This window comes from Callorhinus ursinus, unplaced genomic scaffold, assembly GCF_003265705.2.
Source record: "Callorhinus ursinus isolate GAN/ISIS: 27379988/994484 unplaced genomic scaffold, GSC_fseal_2.0 scaffold9, whole genome shotgun sequence".
Taxonomy (NCBI): Eukaryota; Metazoa; Chordata; class Mammalia; order Carnivora; family Otariidae; genus Callorhinus; species Callorhinus ursinus.
In genome coordinates this window covers 47,022,289-47,037,644 of record NW_027397071.1, presented here as the reverse complement: position 1 = coordinate 47,037,644, position 15,356 = coordinate 47,022,289, and the positions used below count along the sequence as shown (strand labels likewise).

Here is a 15,356-nt window from a genome sequence, read left to right as displayed (position 1 = left end):
AAGAAAGAAAGAAAGAAAGAAAGAAGAAAAAGAAAGAGAAAGAAAGACTTCCATTTGTGTTGAAAATCTGTTCAGATAGACCACACTCCTCCTTCATTATCTCCCTAGTGTTGTGGCGGTAACCATGGTACCCGTACTCTCAGCCTCACCTGAGTGATGATTGCCAAGAGTAATGCAACTTTGAATCTATCCATTCATTGAGGAGCTGCAACAGAATTTTCATCAGCTGCCTTTGGCTTTAACCTCACCTTCTCTTGAGTGAACATTAGTTCAGTGGGTCTCAGATGCTGATTTTCTATCCACACACTCAAAATTATTGTATTTTGTCAGTCACCTTTCCTGGATTATCTTCAGTCACATCAGAACTAGATTTTTTACAGGTTGTGTGGTTTTGTCTTTTAGAAGCATTCCTACTCTTGAAAAACATATCCTACAAGAACACATGCCATGTCATTTTCTCTCCTCTCTCATTTATGAAAATGTATCTTGACCTTTCTATTATAACCTTTCTCTTACTGGCACGATGGGGCCAATAATGTGAATAAAATATCTCAAAGCTACATAAAAGTCCAGCAAACTTGCTATAAAGTAAATGGCCACAAAACGAAATTACCTTACTAGACAACTTCCATCTTCTAGTGACAGTGGAAGAGTTGGTATGTTTTTGCTCTTAAACATGACATTCATAAAAACATCCTTTGGACATTTTGAGGCAGAAAGTTCTCAACTAAGTGAGCATTTATGCATATTTCATGTTGTCTGCAATATCTTGTTTCTTGAGCACAGGGAATCTAATTTTTCTTTGTATCACCAGCCTTCTGGTTGTGAGCAATAAATATTTGTTGAAAGAATGGAGAAGAACAAAAGAACAAAAGTCCAAATCTGTACATCCTGAAGCCTTCTTTTTTACTCTGTGCGCTCTGAAATATCTCCACTGGGAGGCAGCACGTAACTTTAGTTAACAGATTTGGGGGGGGGGAAACTGCTTAAATGATACCATTCAAAATATGGTAGTTCCAGACATTTAATGGTTACAAATGGAAGAAAGAGATGATATTCTGACTTTCTTAGTCTACTAAATTAATGGTTCCAAGGCCAGTTATGCATTCAAATATTATCTCTTACTGCAGCTTCAAAACATGTCAGTAATAACGGCAGTGAAAATGTCTGGAAATGAATTCTCAATAATAATTAGATAATATTGAGGCTGGTGAGATTTAATTGAAATTATTTCTGTGTCTAACAGTCATAACAATAAGACAAGCCTTGTATTTATTCGGTGTAATTCAAGGAACGACCATCAAGTACCTTTGTAAGATGTTTTCAGAACTGAACTTCATGAAAGAGTAAACCATATTCCAACTCCTTAGCTAATTTTCTTTTTGCTTCTTTCCTGCATAATCAGAACACAGGCTGTTGGGTTGGCATGGACGTTTCCTGTGTCGATCAGGTACAATATAGTAGGGTTCCTTTTGTTATTGTGGACCAGTTTCATGCAGCTAATTCTGCATCCAGGTTAATGCCACGTCTCAGCAGTAGTACATATGATTCCAAGTATTATTGAAACTTGCATTGGGTTACAAATTTTTACTCTTCTCCCAAGAATAACATTGGTTGATTTGTTCCTTGTTTTTACCAGTAGTTTCTGCCAGACTTTCAGTTTTCCTGTGTTTACTTTTCATCTACCTTCCTTCCTAAAACTTGACAACTCTCTTGGACCTGTTTTGCCAATTGAATCTTGTTCCTCCCTAAATGCCAATAAGCTGATGAAACACATAGACAGCAAGAGCATTTTTCACATTTAAAAAATAAGATCAACTACAACATTCCCCTTGCGATGACCGCATGTATCTATCTAGAAGGATTATTATTATAAACTATGGAAAGTCTGGTCACAGACAACTGAAACTTAGCCACTTGTAATGTTGTGACATATACCCAACAAATGTTTTCTGCTGTGTATACAGCACTGGTAATTGAAATTATAAAATTGCTTTTTGAGCATCTCACATTTTTATCTGTAAAAATTTCAAAGGGCTTGAGTAAAGCTGTTTATAAAACAGAAAGTGTGTATTGCTTAATTTCCAAGTCAGTATTCTAAACTGCTGTTGGTCATTCCCCATTTTCAAATACAGAATCTCTTTTATTTCTAAAAATTTACCAAACCCATATTCTGGTTTAGTGTTAGCTACCCAGACTGCAAGCACTTTTAATATTTTATTTCTTCCTTCTGTCTCTATTTCAAGGAATAAATATTTTATCTTTTCTGTTCAGCTCATTGTTTTCTCTTCTCTTCCTTTTTCCAGCCCATTTCACTTTAAGCAGATCTCAGTTTCAAAAAATACCATAAACAGAGTTTTTTTTTAAAGTAACAAGTAAAAATTTTCTGTAACTTTCCATGAAGGTATAGTTTTAGTGGATACATGGTACAGAAGGCAATAGACGAACCAACTATTTTCCTTCTGCATGAGAAAGGTTTCTAGGTTACAGCAAAATATCTGAACCTTCACTCTCCAAAGCCCTATCTCCTCCCCAAAACTAACCCCAAGTTTTGTCTTCCAGTACTTGCAACATTCCACTTCCGAGTAGCAAATTCCGTATCAGTTAGAATTTGTATCATATTATATAATGCTTCTTATAATAATATTTTTTTTAAAAAATAGTGACTTAAACAAAATAAAAATGTATTTTTCTCTTATGTAAAAAGTCTGGAGGGAAGCAATTCAGGGACCTAGCCTTCTTCTCTCTTCTTGATGTGTAATGTATAAGGTCATCTTAAAACCCACAACAGCTGCTGAACTCTTGCCATCATAGCTACATTCCAGTCATCAAGGATAGAAACAGGTTCTTCTAGATTGAATTCATTCTTTTGAGGGAACTCTCTCAGGATTTCAATCAAAATTTCCACTTACATCTCATTGGCTTACAAGCCACATGGCCACGATAGCACCAAGGAAATCCAAGAATTTGTCTTTAGTGTAGAGAGAAATATCCCTACAAATTTAGAATTCTGTTACCAAAGAAGAAGGAGAGGACACTAGAGAGCAAACGGCAGGCAGTCCCCACCATGATGTTCACCACAGCTTTCTTCACAACAATGGAGTTTTGGAAACAGCCTAGATGGCCAGAAGAACAATTGGGTAAATAAAACGTAGTATGTTCATATATTAAATACTGTCTTGATGTTTAAAATATTGATGTAGATTACTATCTATCAACATAGAAAGTTATCCATGGTACATTTTCGAGTGAAGAAAAAAAAAGAGCCAAGCATCTATCCTATGCTCCCATATGCAAAGTCATGTCTAAAAAGATTTTTGTAATGTTAACAGTGGTTAGGTAACCACTAGGGTTAGTAATTTTTTGTGTAATTTTACTTTAGACTTTATACTTTTCTATGTTTTGAACTTTTTACAATGAGCATGCACTGTTGACCTGACTACTGTGGAAACGAAAAGGCACTGAACGAAATCATTTTCGGTAAGTTTTAAAAAGTCAGTCTGCAACACCTTCTGTTTGCACACCTATCTTCAGCCAGTGGGTTTTTTAAACTGCCCTTACAACACTTTCCAGTTTCATACTGATAAACACTACTGCACTGATTATCAACTTTTCAGTAACATGGAACAAAGCAATAGTGAGGACTGTTTGTAAAAAATTCTTATTTGTTCTTTTGTCTGAGACTTCCAAGTTATACTACTTTGAGTTTTGTACCAACACTACTTCTCTATGAGTTTTTAATATGGTGTTCAGTAGAAAAGAAATTGGGTTTTTATTAATTGGGTGTATATTTGTGCAAGTAAGTTTCAAATGCAGTCATTAATGATTCCAGGTGGCCGTCGTCCCTATTTTCATTCTGTCAGAAAATGATCATGTGTAAGACTTTGTTAGTGGGAGGTAAATAGGATTTGAAATCCAAGTCTGTCTTTCCTACACACGTGGCATCAAGCCCTTTCCCTCGTTCCTTTTATCTCTGAAATAGGTAGAATGATAACTCGTTTACTAGCTTAAAAGAGTCTGGCGAAGGTAAAATGAGATCTTTGATGGAAAATGTTTGGCAAAGTGAAAAGTAGCACATATCAAGACAGGCTGGTTTATCTTCGGATCAGGGGGGCTTTTGCAACATGGAGTTTTCTGAGCAGAAGCGATCATCGTCTGTGGGTACTACCCACAACACCTGCAGCCAATGTGACCAAACAGGTTGGTTGCTACTTCAAAAGGCAGCAGAAACGGGAAAGCAGGTGTTACAAGAATGAGGATTAAATCACTAATCCAGAAGTCTATCATGAAAATGCAGCCATAATTACTTGCATCAATTTCTTGGGATGGGTGGGTAAACCTTAATTTATCACACAAATTGTATTAAAGATTTTTTAAAGATTATCTGTGATTTTCTTAAAATATCATTTGCAAAAACTTTACTCATTGCGAACAGCTGAAAACTAAGTATTTTAATCTCCTTGCAGAGAAAAAAAATCCCAAAAGATTAAGAACAAATATCTGTTATTTAATTAAGGCAAAACATAGCCTGCTTAGAAAAGCGGTCACTCTGAGCACACACACATAACCACACACACATAACCATACCCACACACTATTGTAGTGTCTCCTTTGAAATGACATCTGTCTTAACCTCCATTTTCACAGGTGGAGAGAATTGGGGGTAGAGCTGAGGCTGCCATTATCGACAGTTGAATTTCCTCTGGACTAAGCAGAATTAAGTGGTGCTGGAGGGACATTAGGGGCTCCTCTTTGCTTGGGTCTCCTGTTCAGCACCTGGATAAGCTTATATTGCCTTGGTAACCAAGCCAAAACCCTTTCTTAATGTTGGAAAGGGTGGTGAATGCTTACGATTTACCATAGTTTGGGTGAATTGTGGTTTTTCTCACCATGTAGATGAGTTTCTTGTTTTTCTTTTTTCTAATAAAGGGATTTTGTGTGGTATGAATAGGAGAGAACTTTTATAAATTATAATATCCTGTGTAAATATAGTTGTTTCCCAACATTTTAAGCTTCTTCCTAAATCCCCCAGGCCCTTTTGTCAGTTTTGTCCACTTTGAGGAGAGAGCCTTTGCATTGTGGTAGAGATGCAGTTGGCAATGGCTTTTGAAACATGTACACACAGACAGACCACCCCATGAACACTTTCTGAATAGTCAGATGCCTTGGGCTTCACTGGGTTGCACTGGTCTGCAACCACTATGTGGAGACCTGCTCCAAGTAACTTCTCTAGGCCCTAATGGTTCCATCTCCAAAATGTTTTAGACTTTAGACATGGGGATATTTACCTGAGACTTGCTTGAAATATTCTTAGAGAAACGTTACCCTTGTAACATTTTTGCTGAAAGCAAAATGTGTTTTGTTGTTATTATTATTATGGTAACTACTGAAATTTGTTTTCTCCCTTGCTTTTAGCTCCAGGAATACCGTGTCTTTCACGGATGAACCGAGCCTACGGGATAATGCCTCTCGCCTTACAGTTCAGATGGAAAACACCTATCAGCTGGGTCTGTTATTTTTTCACTCATTTCTATTTTCAACTTCATTTTTTAAAAAGATTTTATTTATTTGTTTGTTTATTTATTTAGAGTGGGGGAGGGGTGGAAGGGGCAGAGGAAGAGGGAGAGAGAATCTCTAGCGGACTCTGCACTGAGCACATGGAGCTCATCGTGGGGCTCCATCCCAAGACCCCAAGATCATGACCTGAGCGGAATCAACAGTTGGTCACTCAACCAACTGAGCCACCCAGGCACCCCCTTATTTTAAACTTCTAATCTCATTATTTACGTAAAATATCTTCTGATAACATGGCATTATCTTCAATACTAGCACAATATAAGGGATCTTAAGTGATTTGATGCTGTTTTAATTTCTTCTCTGCAAGATAGGACCAACACCCATTGCTTAGTTTTCTTTATCAGTGTTTCCTAAATACCAAGCAATTCACTGGGCAGCACTGATGTGTATTGTGTATTACTGGATGGAGAAGTTCATTTCTGGGTATTTCTGGGTTATCCTCTACAATTATTTTATACATACTCAAGTTAAAGGAAAGAGATATGTCTTGAAGTTTTATCGAGCAAACCCAACCAATGTTGATAGGTGGAAAAAAAGCCTTAGAAGCAAAAGCAAATGATTTCTGGTCCCTCGTTGGCAGAGGTGTTTATCCCTTTCCACTGAGGCTTTGGGTCTTTGAAAACAAAGATCTTTGCACCTGCTCCTATACTCCCAGATGGAATCCACAGTGAATACTTTTTCCCATTCATGTTTTCTCATAGACCAACTTGTTTTCTCTAAATATGTACCTGCCCACTATTATCTGCCCACTGTATATAATTAATGCTATATAGAAATTCCACAGAGACTTGCCAATGACCAAAGGAAGGACTCTATGGGCTGGAGAGGTTCCATCTGTAGCCAGTTAACTTCAAGAAAATTGTAGACCATCAGTGCATCCCATTAGGCCTTGTAGCCAGTTTTCTACAGTAATCCCCAAGACTACATGGATTACAAGGTTCCGTAATTAGTCTGTCTACTGGTATTTTCACAGTGCCTGGCGTAGACAACTAATATTCCTGCCATCCAGTGTAATTTTCTACTCTTTCTGGTAACCTTACCCAGTTTCCTTTGGGGAAGCCCATCGCTGCCATCATTACCACTTTGGTCCATAACATTCTGCTGAGCTGACACTAGCTTCAGAGATACAGCAGTGACTAATTCTGGGATAGCATATGACCCTTTGATAGGTCAAGCCAATCAAAACCTTTGAGATTCAACTTAGACCATGTTGTTTGGACTGTTGAAGAAGCTGATTAGGCTCTGAAACCTGAAAGAAGTAGGGCTATGTGAGATTTGGCCATCTTGCCCCAACATATGAAGCCTGAGACCGAGAGAGAACCAAATCCATTATTCAAGTCTTAAATTTAGCTATCTGCTCTTAGACTTTTCAATAGGCAAGCTAGGTTTGGGTCAGGTTTTCCTCCACTTGTAACTAAAAGATCTTACCCTTTCGATGCCTATGACATTAGGCTCTGCATGCTGAAAGGGTTTGAATCAGATTTTGACAAGATAAAGGAGTTGAACTATGAAGTCCTGTGTTTCTTCATCATAAGGATATATTTTCATAACTTATTTCCTTAAATAAACAAACTAAATCATCTTATCAATTTTAGAAGTACTGAGTGTTGAACCAAGTTAGAAAAGTAATGTTATAAATGCTTAGCATAAAGTATTTCCCATATTTTCTTTGTACAAAAGGTCATGTGAATTATTCCTTTATGATTAAAGTCTTTTATGCTTATCAATCCATTTCTTAAGCATTCAACTAGCCATCTTGTTAATACTCAAACAAAAATGTATTTCCACTTCTACTTGTTTCTGACTTTATCTTGCATCTGAAAGGTACCCTGTGGACTTTTGGTAAAGATCTTCTCTCGTAGCTACACAATGCAATACTTCCCAAAAGAGTGTGTGGGGGGGGGGACCTGTCAATCATCAGCATTATTGTGTTTAATTTTTCACATTCTATCTAATAATAGTTGCATCTAAACACATTTTAAATGCTTAGTACATTTGGCCTCCTTTATCTGAGTAATTATAGCCAGAATGAGATGAAACATAAGTATAATTAATGAAGGAAAAAGGGGAATGGAAAAATCTAAGTATTTTTCTTATAATGAAAACCACTTACATTTCTCATTAATTCATTACTAAACCGTGAATATAGAAAAAAATACAAGATGTAAGATCCAATATATCTGAATTTGAATACTAGTCTTGCCAGTTCCTAAATAATGTTTGAGCAAGGTATCAGCATCCTTGAATCTCAGTTTCTTTATCTGTAAAAAAAGGATAATAGTCCATCATCATAGGGATGTTGTGAGAATTAAATGAAGGAATGCATTTAAATTCCTTCTTCATTCATTATGTTATTGTTTCTCAGAGTGACTGACTCTAGGACTTCACCTTAAATCTCTAAGAAGACAGGCCTTCTGTGACATCCAATATAATTTCCTATTAATTATGGAATGAGTTCTCCACAGTACTTTTTCTGGAGCAGTGGTTAAAGAAGTATCTGATTCTTTAAAAACACTGACTGTAAGCAGGAGGTCAGACAAGACCTATATTGGTGGCTCTTTTTGCTGCCACATCGAGACAGCCTGCCTGAGAATGTAGACAACATAGCAAAAAAGTAGAACCTAAAGACGGAGAAAGAGAGAGAGAGAGAGACATCATTTGAGCTCAGCATCCATGGGATGCTCAGACCCTGTCATCAAATGCTCTCATGGACAAAAACTGTCAGGCTCTCTGCCCTGACTTCACTCCACCCCCTTGGGTCCTTCCTGACTGTGGAGGTCTCACTGCCTCCCTACTTATACCCTTGCCTGATCCTGCTGCCTTCTCTGCAAGAACAATCCCCATCTCCCCCCTCAAAATGAGGTAGCAACCATAACAACAACACTAATAATAATAAATACCTAATGAGTAGGGGGGGATTGTGCATGGCAGGCACTATTCTAAAGGTTTTAAGTATTTTACTCTATTTAATCCCAACAAAAAAACAATATGTGATAATTCTTATTGTTACACCAATTTGGGGAAGCTGACACACAGACATGTTAAATAACCAAATTTTTAACTATTCTACATTAAATCTATTTTTGTGACAAGTGTTTCCTTTTTTCTTTCTTTTCCTTTCCTTTCTTTTTTTTCACCCCAACCCTTCTTTAGATCTTTGCTTTTTGATTTCTAAAAATATTTTTCCTCCTAAAGAAAAAAAGATCCACTCAAAAAAAAAAAAAAAAGAAAGAAAGAAAGAAAAGGAAAAGAAAAAAGTTTTGCCATTCCCATTAGTTGACTCTGAAAGTAGATTAGGGAGCTCATTTGGGAAGTCAAAATCTGAACATTCACTCTTTCTCTGTCTTTGCATCTCATCATCCCATCCTGAGCGAGGCAAGGGACGATTCCGGCCAGACAAGAGAGAGGTCACAAAACAAGTGAGAAAAAAAGTCTATGACGATATTTCAAAATATCTTCAAAATAGGATCTAGTTAATGAGATTAAAAAAAAAAAAAAAGCCGCAAAGCCAAGTGCAGAAAAGATATTGGTTCAGCTGGACAGTAGGAGCTGTTGGAAACAGGGACTCAGGTACAACCAGGGTTCTGTCTGTCCGGCACTAAGCTGGGTGTGAGCCTCCTTCTCTCACCGTGGCCTGCATTCCTCTCCATGGTGACAGTCATGGCTTTCCGCAGTGCCTCAGGGTCATGTGTCATAACATTTTATCACCAGAAAGAGGTTGACTTCCCCCCGCCCCAAGTTCCAGTTTAAAATCAAAATTCTGAGAAAGGATTCTAATTGGCCCGGCTTGGGGCAAGTGCCGCTCCTGGCCCAATCTACCATAACTGCACTTGGGCTCAAGGAGGTGATGGTAGATCGTAAAGAACCATCTGGTCAGAGTTGGAAAATTCTCATCTTCCTAGGAGGCAAGAGGCTGTTCCCAAATGACAGGGAGGAGTACCAGACAGATATCTGCATTGAGGGAATTTACTATTTGCTGAAGGGAACGAGGCATACAAGTTACTATAATATGTGCCCAAATTAAGTTCCATGTGAGTGATGTAGGTCAAGGTATAGGCAATACACGTGCTTGGTAGGAGGAAGTGAACAACAGAAAGGTATCGTTAGAACATAGATAATCTAATTTAGGCCGAGCCGGTAGTAACATCTTTAAATTTCTTGAATAGAAAGGGGAAACCACTCTCAAATTTAGCGTCGTTTCACTCGAGAATGCAAATGGAATGTAAAAGATCCACAGGAAGATGATCCAGAGGCTTGTAGGTACCTAGGAACTTGCCCACACAGGCTGGTGCCCTATATCTGACCCCATGAGATGGGAGCAGTCAGGACCATCCTGGAGTTGTAAACCTACAGACCTACAGTGTTTATAACTGCTTGTCTGTCCTATAGAACATAGATTCCTGCTAACTAAATATTGGGGTTAATCCTCATACTCTTTGTGTCAGGTGTCTCTCCCTTTTACCTATCCAGATTCATTCCCCAGGCTGATTTAATTGAACAATTATAATCAAAATACAGATACTATGTATTGAGCCCCAGGAGGCAGACCTAACTCAACTACGGGCACAGGCTGTAACCTTCCAGTTAGGTCTGGCCAATGGAAAACTTCAGTGGGAAGTCAGAGTAGGGAAGGAGTGTGAGCTAGGGTGTTTATTTCCCCCCACACCCTGAAGGTGGGTTCATCTCACGCTATTTGCTTCCACCAATGGAAGGGCTGCCCTCAAGTGATCCCTCTCCACGTGCCTCTTCTGGATCTAGCCAGAGTTCCCGTCTCAGATCCCTCAAGCCTGGGGTGGGATGGGGGTAACACCCTCAATTTCACTAGCCAAGGGATACTGCACTATCCTTTGGTCCTGCATCCTGCTCAGAACTTCCTAAGGAGTCTCTTTATTAAATCCTCCAGGAATTGTCCTACTTTTAGTGTGCCATAGATGTCTTTAGACCCTGATACAGTCATTAAAAATAAACACTTAAACGATACTGGTGACTAGTAAAATAGAATTGAATATAATTCTTGGTCTCATTCCTTTATCCATATCAATTCAGGAAATACTGATGTGCCACTATATGCCAGGCTCTGGGCACACACACATGTCGTTCAGTGGCAGAGAGATGATGAGGTTAATACTCCCCGGAGGGACAGGGCAGATTCCTGGGATGCAAGAGAGAGAAGGTCCATCTGAAGCCTCTGCTCTGAACATGGACTAAATGTGGTTAAGAATATAAGCTCATGAGTCAGATAAAACAAGAAGGACCTCCCAGCTCTGTCACTGTGTGATTCTGGGCAAGTTACTCAATGTATTTAAGCCTCTGCTTTCCCATGTGTGAAAGGGAGAGAACAGTAAAATTCACCCCAATGATTTATTGGAAGATTATGTAAGGTAATAAATATATACTTATCACAGTACATGACATGTAGAAAATGCTCAATAAAAGTAGTTATTATCTGTACTGTGATTATTACCTATAAAATGTTTACTTCTGTTTAGATTCAGAAATCACACATTAAATATTTCTTCTGCCTTTAGCATTGTATTAGACTCTGAGGAGGACAAAATCTGATCTGGCTTACCATTTTACTGAGGAGAAAGGCAGAAATGCTTTGGCTATTGTCAGGTGGATTCCGAGCAGTGGGGGTCCAGAGAACTGGGATTCCTGAAAAGAAGGGATGATTTTTTTTTTCACCTGAGGGGAGGAGGAAGGCTGCCTCGAGAAGAGGACATTGGAGCTGGCCTTGGAACGTGCGTGGGTATTTCTCAGACGAACGAGATAGGGAAGGCCATCCCGCTTAAAATGAGGAGTAAGAACAAAGGTCCACAAACATCCCTTAAAAGACAGATGAGGTTCATAGACTGGAACAGCAGGCACATAGAGAGCTATGGTGGGGAATGAAGGGGCTAGAGGTGCTGGACCTCAGATTTTGCTAAGGGAAATGTCACAGCCAGATCTGGGTTTTGGAGCGCCCCCTCCAGTTGTAGTGTGGCATACATAGATGGCGGATATAAGAGCCGGGGATCAGTTAGAAAGATGTTGAGACTTTAAAGAAAGTCATTAACACTGGAAACTGGAAGGGAGGATACTTTCAATATTAAACCTCAATGGTATTAAATATATACTCTTTAGGTAGCCTAGTAAATGGACAAATGTGTTGTCTTCCGCCCCTCTGCCAGAGAACCTGTGTAGAAACCTAATTAGGACCATTTTTTCCTTAAATAGAGGCCACCCAGAAGATGAAATGTCTCTACATGATTCAGTACTCTTTTGATTAGACTATGGGTGGGCAGATAGCATTTGAAATTACTTGGAAACTTCATCTGTATTTTCAGGTCCTACCAAACATTTTCCTGCGGTCATTGTCAATCATATCCTGAAAGATGTGTTAACTAACTATCTACAAGAAGAACAATATGAACCAGAGCTCTGTAGACAGATGACTAAAACAATTTCTGAGGTATATATGTGATTTGCCCGAAGTGTTAACGAGAATATTGCTAAGAGGACAACCTCTTACTTTTTGATGAAGGCAATTAATTTGCAGTAGCAGTAAAAATGCTTGTTTATATTTTATGAAAATATTTATTGGGTCATACTCTGTGTGTGTGTGTGTGTGTGTGTGTGTGTGTGTAAGAAGCCTTTGTCTAAAACAACCATTACGTGTATCATTTTGCATGTATTTTGTTTAAAAGATGTTTACAACTGCCCCATTTATTTCAAAATTTATTGCCAAGGATATATTTTAATGATCATTTTCTCTTGTTCAAGTTAGTTTCCTTGAGTGCCATCAAATATAGATATTGTGGTCTTTAAACACATTACTCTTTTTATCAACTCAAGAGCTGGCCCTCCATTAAGTTTTCTTCACTTTCCTCTTTATAACAAACTCTTTAATAAACATTCGTGGTTAGTCCTATTACAGGAGACTCCGAATATGTGCTCCCTTAATTACACATAAACAAGGTGATATAACTCTCACGCCAACATTCTTTGAAGGGAAGCCATCTTAACGTAGATTTTCAAAGAATGTAACAAATCCTTTAAATCCTGTTCTCTGGATTACAGTTTTTCCATGTGTCTTAGAAAATGTAGACTTATTGCTGGTGCTATAATTTTATCTCTAAATGTCCTATCTCAGGAGAACAGTGCTTAAAGGAAATCATAGTTGGGGGCGCCTGGGTGGCTCAGTCGGTTAAGCATCTGCCTTCAGCTCAGGTCATGAACCCAGGGTCCTGGGATCGAGTCCCACATCGGGCTCCCTGCCGAGCAGGGAGCCTGCTTCTCCCTCTGCCCCTTCCCCCCTGCTCACGCTCTTGCTTGCTCTCTCTCTCTCAAATGAATAAATTTTTAAAAATCTTTAAAAAAAATAAAGGAAATCATAGTTAAATTCCTACAACAGTTACTGAAAATATCTACAGCACATCATGTGATTTTCTTCAATCCACCATATTTATGACAAAGATAAAGACTCCTAAGTTTCCATGTGGCTAAGTGAGGACCTTTTTTGTTGTTGTTCTTTCAATTTCTAGGTTATTAAAACCCAGGTCAAGGACCTGATGATTCCACGGTACAAGCTAATTGTGATTGTTCACATTGGACAACTGAAGAGTCAGAGCATTCTTATTGGAAGCAGATGCCTCTGGGATCCTAAAAGTGATACCTTTTCATCTTACGTTTTCAGAAATTCTTCTCTCTTTGCTCTTGCAAGTGTCTATGCTGTTTACTTCGAGTGATTGAAAAGAAGAAATCTAGTTCTTACTTTTTTTAATAAAAAAATAGGCCATATCCATATCTATGTACATGAAATCTTTACTACCCAAAAGTTTGAGAAAGAAACAACACTAATATTTCAAGCAACTGGAATTTTTGGACTTTTTCATGCTCTTCTAAGAACTGAGGGAGGGAAGGGTAGCACAGGAAAGACTCTTGTTTATCCAGAGGAAGAACTAAGTCTTGATTCTGCTAGATTGTTGTTTTTAGACATGGATTCTTATTTAATATTACTTTTGGTACTAATTACTTTAATTGCTCTTTATAGAGAGAGTTAAAATTTCCTGTATTGTGTTTTATAATGAAGAGAAGTTAAAAACAAACAAACAAACGAATATGATTACATCCCCTGACCAGTAAAGGGCAGAAGAATATTCAACATGGTATACACAAATGATAAATGTGAATGTGTCTCAGTGCTGTCTATAAAAGAATACTGGTTTTCACTTCGTACTTAATAAATTGAGCAGCATTCATTAACTGCAATTATTGTTACATGTACCTGACAGTTAAAACTGCTGAGGTAGAATTAATGATTTCATAACAATTATTGTAGTCCCACAGGGCTGCTATAGCTAAAACTAGAAGCTCTTGTGGGTTGCTTGCACTTTACAAAACTGTGGGAGAACCGAATGGTGGCTCTCCAGTAATGGAGACTATAAAGCGAACAAAGGCTTTCAGGGCACTGCAGTAGACATTGCCGTATTAAATATACATGATGTTTAATAGTAAATGTATCTGTAACACTTAAAATCATGTATTAGAAAGAGACACTGCTTTTAAATATATGCTTCCCGATGTGCTTTTAAATAGGTTTTCCTTGGCTAACAAACTTTTTACACAAAATAGATAGCTGGCAGCTTAACAAATAAAACATGTGTATTTACTATTTTGTTCCTATGAATTTAGTGCTAAAGTGACCCAGTGCAGCTTCGAATGGATGGCACTAAAATTTACAGGGCTGAAATAGCTTATTATTCTGCTGCTTAATGTAGCTTGGACTATGGATCATTTATTTTTACGGAGCTTTCAATGCTTTGCGTTTTTCCTGGATGGTAAGTGAACTGCCCAGAGGACATTTGTTAAAGGTCAAAGACAAATTTTACACATGTGGAGAAAATTAGCAATGCTATAGTCTTAAGGGGAAAAAAAGTGATGTGTCATTCATATCATAAAGAATTTAGCAAATGGGAAAAGAGTCAATGCTTTATAGCTTTAAAATGTTTTGATGTTTTATTTTCCCCCAAAAGAACCTGTACTAAAAAAAATGTATACTTTTAAAATCCCTTTCCTTCCGCTTGTTCTGGCTTTTAAGGTAGCTTTTCAAAGTGAATTAGTCAATTTTCATTATTTTTTTCTGTTAGTGCCTTAGTGGGAATATGTCTGTGTAATAATTCATCACAACCAATATTGGCCCATCTCCGTAGGCCAGTTTTGAATCTGGATTAGGTCATAAGTACAGTAAGTAAATGAGCTGCATATTTTCATTACACATTTGTGAACATCTCCCCTCTTGGAGCAAGAGCAGGGGCAATCATATTGTAATTTTGCATGAGTAAATCAGAATGAAGAAAATTCCTTAGTACATAGAAAGTCCATTACAAAAACAGCTTTATTTTTTTAGAGTCCTAAAGTCTCATCCATGAGATAATTTCTTACCATCTGTCCTAGACTGTGTTAGGAATCAAAACCTTAAAACATGATGGTAGTTAAAAAGCAAAAAAGGAAGCAGTTAAACAGCATATTGCCATGTACTGTAATTCAGACAGTCAATGATGAATTCTAGCAATTATATAGCAGCATAAGAATATTCCATAAAAACCCACTAATTGCAACTACCTTGGAAGAGTGCTGGTTATCACAAAAAGTCTGATGATAGGAAGCTTTGATGGATGCATTAGCTAACACCCTGGAGGTAATCATGTAAAATACAAATGTATCAGGTCAACATGTTGTATACCTTAAGCCATGCTGTCAATTGTATCTTGGTTTTAAAAATAAAACCTTTTTAAATA

At 37.8% G+C, this 15,356-nt stretch overlaps 1 protein-coding gene across 1 annotated transcript in view; it reads left to right on the top strand.

Annotated features, from left to right (window-relative positions):
• The window catches only part of DYNLT5 (dynein light chain Tctex-type family member 5), a 27,912-nt gene extending 12,556 nt beyond the window's left edge, over positions 1 to 15,356 (top strand). Inside the window, exons 3-5 of the mRNA XM_073896011.1 lie at positions 5,422 to 5,507; positions 11,904 to 12,028; positions 13,101 to 15,356. Coding sequence (XP_073752112.1) covers positions 5,422 to 5,507; positions 11,904 to 12,028; positions 13,101 to 13,304 — 415 coding nt within the window. The 3' untranslated portion in view covers positions 13,305 to 15,356. The remainder of the gene's footprint in view (positions 1 to 5,421; positions 5,508 to 11,903; positions 12,029 to 13,100) is intronic.